Source organism: Rhinoraja longicauda, chromosome 14 (genome assembly GCF_053455715.1).
Source record: "Rhinoraja longicauda isolate Sanriku21f chromosome 14, sRhiLon1.1, whole genome shotgun sequence".
NCBI classification, from domain to species: domain Eukaryota; kingdom Metazoa; phylum Chordata; class Chondrichthyes; order Rajiformes; family Arhynchobatidae; genus Rhinoraja; species Rhinoraja longicauda.
Genome location: NC_135966.1, coordinates 26,173,457 through 26,179,456, shown reverse-complemented (window position 1 = coordinate 26,179,456; position 6,000 = coordinate 26,173,457). Strand labels below are relative to the sequence as shown.

The 6,000-nt window shown below is 39.5% G+C and overlaps 1 protein-coding gene across 2 annotated transcripts; it reads right to left on the bottom strand.

The window, feature by feature from the left end:
* Positions 1-1,506: 1,506 nt before the first annotated feature.
* Positions 1,507-5,716, bottom strand: pttg1 (PTTG1 regulator of sister chromatid separation, securin). 2 transcript variants are annotated; one of them, XM_078411123.1, is made up of 6 exons: positions 5,694-5,716; positions 4,507-4,597; positions 3,950-4,152; positions 2,661-2,760; positions 2,046-2,204; positions 1,507-1,972 (listed from the first exon to the last, which is right to left on the bottom strand). In XM_078411123.1, exons 2-6 carry the CDS (start codon positions 4,580-4,582, stop codon positions 1,890-1,892), a joined length of 621 nt encoding a protein of 206 aa, XP_078267249.1. In that variant the 5' UTR covers positions 4,583-4,597; positions 5,694-5,716; the 3' UTR covers positions 1,507-1,889. The 2 variants fall into 2 exon arrangements, with proteins under 2 accessions (XP_078267249.1, XP_078267248.1); XM_078411122.1 differs by lacking the exon at positions 5,694-5,716 and adding an exon at positions 5,498-5,681.
* Positions 5,717-6,000: the final 284 nt, after the last annotated feature.

The window sequence follows — 6,000 nt, the reverse complement described above, 5'->3', positions numbered from 1 at the left end:
TCTGATCAGTATTTAAAAGAGCTATCGCCCTATACGAACCAGGGTCTTCAGAATCCTTATCTTTTTTAGGAATGAGGATTATTGTTGATTCAGTCAGAGTTTGTGGCAATCTCTGTTGTTTAAAGGCGTGACTATATACAGTTTGCAAACGTGGAGAGATCAAACCACTGAATTTTTTATAAAACTCATTATTTAAGCCATCAGGGCCAGGAGTCTTCCCATTTTTCATGGATTTAATAGTCTCTTCAACGTCTTTCATAGTTATTTCTGCGCCCAGTAAATTTCTATCACTCACATTCAAACCAGGAAGGTTACATTCCTGCAAAAACTTTTGCATCTGCGCAGAAGTATCTGTTATTTTTGATGAATATAATGACTGATAAAATTGCAAAAATCTCTGATTAATATCCTTAGGTAGTTTAAGCATATATTTTAAACTTTTTAAAGTTATTTTCTTGCAGTCTTGGGCAGAGCAGTTGCCATAGCAAGATGTGATCCATCCCAATAGGATGCTTTCTACTGTGCATCTATAGAATTTGGAAGAATCATGAGACATGGTGGATTTCCTTAGCCATTAAGTAGTTTGCTTTCTTCTACAGTGTCCATGTACCATATCATATATATACAGCCAGAAACAGGCCTTTTCGGCCCACCAAGTCCGTGCCGCCCAGCGATCCCCGCACATTAACACTATCCTACACCCACTAGGGACAATTTTTACCTTTACCCAGCCAATTAACCTACATACCTGTACGTCTTTGGAGTGTGGGAGGAAACCGAAGATCTCGGAGAAAACCCACGCAGGTCACGGGGAGAACGTACAAACTCCTTACAGTGCAGCACCCGTAGTCAGGATCGAACCTGAGACTCCGGCGCTGCATTCGCTGTAAAGCAGCAACTCTGCCGCTGCGCTACCGTGTAGTTGAATAAGAACAAATTGTTCGTGATACTTAAACCTGGGAACTTGAAGTTTTGGAGTACATGTCACCCTCGTGTCACCAGTAAACCCTCGTTAGAACAGATTTTGGTTATAGTGGACCGAACTACCAACAGATGCTGACGCCACCTTTGGCTTGCACCATCTCCCCTACAGCTTCAGGTTATGCCGGCCACTGCCACTCTGGTCGCACATAAGATGTGACCATCAACCCTGCCAATCCACTGGCCACCAGCAGGCAGGGTCCGTCGACACATTTGGATTCCAGGTTGATTTCTGGACCTAGTGTCTGAGGGAGGATCTTGGCCTAAACTGTCACCTATCCACATTCTCCAGAGATGCTACCTGACCTGCTGAGTTACCTTGCAGCCACCTTGTGTATTAACCAGCAACTGCATTTGTTTGTTTCCACTACTTATACAATGATGATATCTTCCTGTTATAACATACAATCAGTAGTATAGACAAAATGGCTATGTGGAGATAGTTGAGAGTTAGTTTCCTCGGTATAAATATTAACATCTTGTCCAATCACATTAATTGTATGATCAATTTTTATTTAGGGGATAGGGGCTAAGGATTCTTTAAATCAATGCTGGAAGCACTCAACCATGGAAAGAAACAGTTAATATTTTAGAACTGGATGAAATGTTTATCATCAAAAGGATACAATTGTAGGCAAAATTCCAAAATTAATTTAAATAGTAACATTAAGCAGTAAATTTAAAGTGATGAAAGAAAATTGGACCATTGATTTGACCATTTAGATTGAAAACAAATGCAAATGCTACTCTACAATAAGCTTTATTAAGACTTTTAGAATACATTGCACAAGTAACAATGAAAGTGTTCAGGATCAATCTGCAAAGTACACACAAATCCAATTATGTACACAACAAACACTAAAAATCAAATAAAAATCAACAAGTCTTGAAGATTCAGATATTAGTCTTCAGAAGTCATATTCCATTGATGGCAATTCAACATCAAATTCATTCAGGTCTGCCAAGTCATCCATATTCTCAAAATCCAAGCCTACAATGCAAAAATTATATTATAGTTTCTTCCTACAAAAACTCTGGTCAAAAAATATAATCATATTACATACCAGATAATTTTGGAAGAGAAGGCCATTTCATAGGTGAAGGGACTTTATTTAGTACTTTCTCCATTAAAGCTCCTTCCTTCTCAAGAAAGAAGAGTGACAAGCCTGCCAGGCAGTTGTGACTAATCCGGTGTTCTTCTGGTATATTAAAGTCTTCAAAGTCTGCAAGTAAATATAAAATTAAATTTTCTCTCAAGACGATGAATTCAGACCAATGGTGTTCTTGACTGTATACAAATAATGCAAGGTCATGGCTCCTTCAAGACTCTAGGATTTACAGCCAGTGAAGATATTTGAAGAAATAAACTCATTGGAATGTTAGGATTACAAGTGTCCCAAGGAACTCCACAACTAAGTAGCTCAGAAATGGGTCAAATGTTAGAATGTTGGTGAAACTGCATCACACAATTGTTTCTGTCCAGTTCTCTTAAACAAAAATTCCAGACCAGTTACTAATGCAGTTAGTGATAAATAGATGCAGCAATGCCATGGAAACAAATTAAGGATTTCCAATCTCAAGGTTTTCTGGCACATCACTTCCAATTAATGCAATGACAGTGCTTTTCAAATTCTCTCTTTTCCTCATTACATCCCAGAACAAAGTTTTAAGTCACTTACCAAAAGGATCAAATGGAATTAAAGTCTCAATTTCAGGCCAGTCATCTAGTTTCTCAGAATGGCATTTTGGCAGCTCTGATATTGACATTTTTTCTGTGGGCTGCAAACACAAATACTCAATCAAGGATTACTGCGAAAGTAAAGGGATGAAGAGCTTAAATTCAATCTCAAATTACATTCAATGGTGCTGCAGGTTTGCAGGGCCAAATAGTCTGCTCAACTATTTCTCACTTTGACACCCAGAGAATCTTTCAAATCACAAGTTTGATGCTTCAAAAGCACTACCAAAAGGCCCTTTACAGCATAAAAATGAAGAAAAAGAGGCAGGAGAAGCACTGGAACATTTAGAAAGGCATTCTTTATTTTCAGATGATATTGGACACTCAAGGACACCAAACACACCAGCTGCAAATTTGGAATTGAGAGCATTGCTTTCTTATTTGTTGCAATTGGTTTAGAGAAAATGACAAATTCTGCAGAAATGTTATTTTGGGAATACATTCAGATCAGCATTAAAACAAAATTGATAGCATCCATCTCCCTCTTGGTGTACACATTCACATGGGATTAATTTTGGGGAGCAATCTCATTGATTTAACTAGCAAATGTCCCTGAGCTACAAATATAACCTATTTTTGTCTTTGTTAAAAAATGCACTGCAGTGGCTCCCTTAATGAAAAAACGTGCTCAAGTCATTTGTGTTTAGGGCAGGGAAAAACAGAATATACACATCTGACCTCAGCTGCTACATGTTATGGCAGTAATAGCAAGGCTGGTGAGGGGGTGGGGCAGTGGTGAATGAACAAACAAAGCAATGCACACTAAATTCTGGTAGTTTATTTTGATATCTTTCAATCTCAATTCTCCCATCTTGTCGCCGCAACCTTCGACATTCTTACTAATCAAGAACATGTCTACCTTGGCTTTAAAAATACCCAATGATGGCCTCCACAGCCATCTGTGGCGATCAATTCTACAGATTCACCATCCTCTGATGAAAGAAATTCCTCCTCATCTCCATTCAAGAAGGTAGTCCTTTTATTCCGAGGTCCTTTTCAGCATCAGCACGTCCCTCCTCAAATATGGAGCCCAAAACTGCTCAAAATGCAGAATGACCAGTGCCTTACAAAGCCTCAGCATTACATCCTATTAAGTTGTTATGGTTCAAGAAAATTTAGACTTGGAGAATTAGCTTTCTCTACCTGATCGAAGCGCTTCAAAACTACTAAGGTGAACAAGTTTAATCAGCATTAAAAGTCCATACGAAAGGAAATGTCATGTTTAAATACCTTAGTTGTTTTTAAAGTGTGCGCATTACTGTTTGTTTTATGGACTTTTTCTCTTCTCTTTTTCTGAGAGTGATCAGTCTTGGCACCTGTACGTAAAAGACAGTTCACATCCCCCAGTGCTTTTCTTGCAGACTGTTGTAAGCGAGGTGTCATTAAAATCTTTCCAGCTTTGGGAGTCTGCAGTAGAGATGTTTCAGCTGTAGCTGAAAGGGGAGAATTCACTTTTAAGCAGCAAACAAAACATGCTAAAATTCATGTAATTGCTGGTTAGTATTGACGACATCGGCATTTAACCAACAAGGTCTCAATATAGTCCGCAATTATTCAGCTTAATTCAAAATTTACAAAGTACAAATCTGGAATGTTTAAAATGACAGACCAGCCACTTCAGAGTAGTTTCTACCACTGCACAAAATAGTACATTCCCCCCAAATACCATAGATTAGAATGAAATTGAAAGCCATTCTGTTCCCCTAGCAGTCGGCCAAAATTTAATGAACTTACAACACATTGCAATACATCTCTTGCCCATCGAGAAATCTTTTTACAATACTTACAAGAGGAAAGTAGGTGTTTTTTTGTACGGGTACACAAGAGTTCATTTTCTTTCTCCACAAATATTCTCACTGCCATTTCAATTACAGATCACTGCATAAACAAAGATGCATTCATAGTTCATTTTAACATAGTAAATTGCAGAAAACCTGATGGAAGTCGAAATACCGAAATAGAACAAGAGATTTCTTTCAAATTAATGCACCATTGCCCAAGCTAAAATATTTGATTTTTCCTGACACAAAATACCAAATGTTCATTTATGGACTGAACCTGGAATTGAATTTCTTTCCTCAAAATACACCCCCTCTTTTCTCCCAAAACGAAAGTCTACAACATTCCTAATGTGAACATCTACCCTGCCTAAGGGTCACAGACACAATATGCAATTACTAATATTATTCTATATTCTCAGATGAGAACCAAATCGTTTAAAAATTGCTGGAGTTACTAAAATTGTAGTTTGTCCAAAAAGTTAGACTGGAAAAGTTACTTATTGTTACCCGACACAATGGTTCCAACTAAACTAGAAATTGAACATGCTTGATGTTCAACTTCTACTTTAGTTGGAAGCACTTTGTGTCGGGTAAAAAGTAGTAACCTTTTAGTAACCCCAGCAATTTTTAAACAACTTTGTTCTCAACTGAGAATGTAGAATAACATTAGTAATTGCATATGGTAATTCAGCATACTGTGTCCGAGATAAGCTCCGCTAGTTCGCTCACTGTACTGACCACACACCATTGGTTAACTCGACCAGCAACGTCCTTTCCTCTAAAGACAGACACAAAATGCTGGAGTAACTCTCGGAACAGGTAGCATATTTAGAGAGAAGGAATGGGTGACGTTTCGGTTCGAGACTCAACTTCTGACTCAAACTCAAAGCAACAAGTCCTTTTCTCCTCAAGCGATGGCCCACTTTCGATTTTTCACGCTATCCTCTTGTTAACCTTACATTCAAACTCTAACTTTATTATTTATTAGTGTGCTTACGTTTAGCGGTCGTTTCGGAAACCGAACATTTATAATTATTAAAATCAAACTTAAATTATTAAATTTAATTATTCCTCGAACTTCACGGAGCAGAACACACCAGATTAGTAAACACCCTACCCTCGAAACTAGGGCGGCACGTTTAAAAAGAGTCCAAAAATGAAACACGGTCGGAAACCTGAAGTGAGCCGCCTACCTTGTCAGCAGCTTCAGCCCGTCCACTCCACAACGATCCGATCGCAGTGGGATGTTTCAGCAACGGCCACTCACGCCGGTTTAAACCGCGCCGAGTGGCAACCCGCCCACTGATTGGTTGTAGCAGGCGGCAACCCGCCCGCTCATTGGCTGTAGCATGCGGCAGCCCGCCCGCTGATTGGTTGTAGCAGGCGCCAACCCGCCCGCTGATTGGCTGTAGCAGGCGGCAACCCGCCCGCTGATTGGTTGTAGCAGCGGGCAACCCGCCTGCTGATTGGCTGTAGCAGGCGGCAGCCCGCCTGCTGACT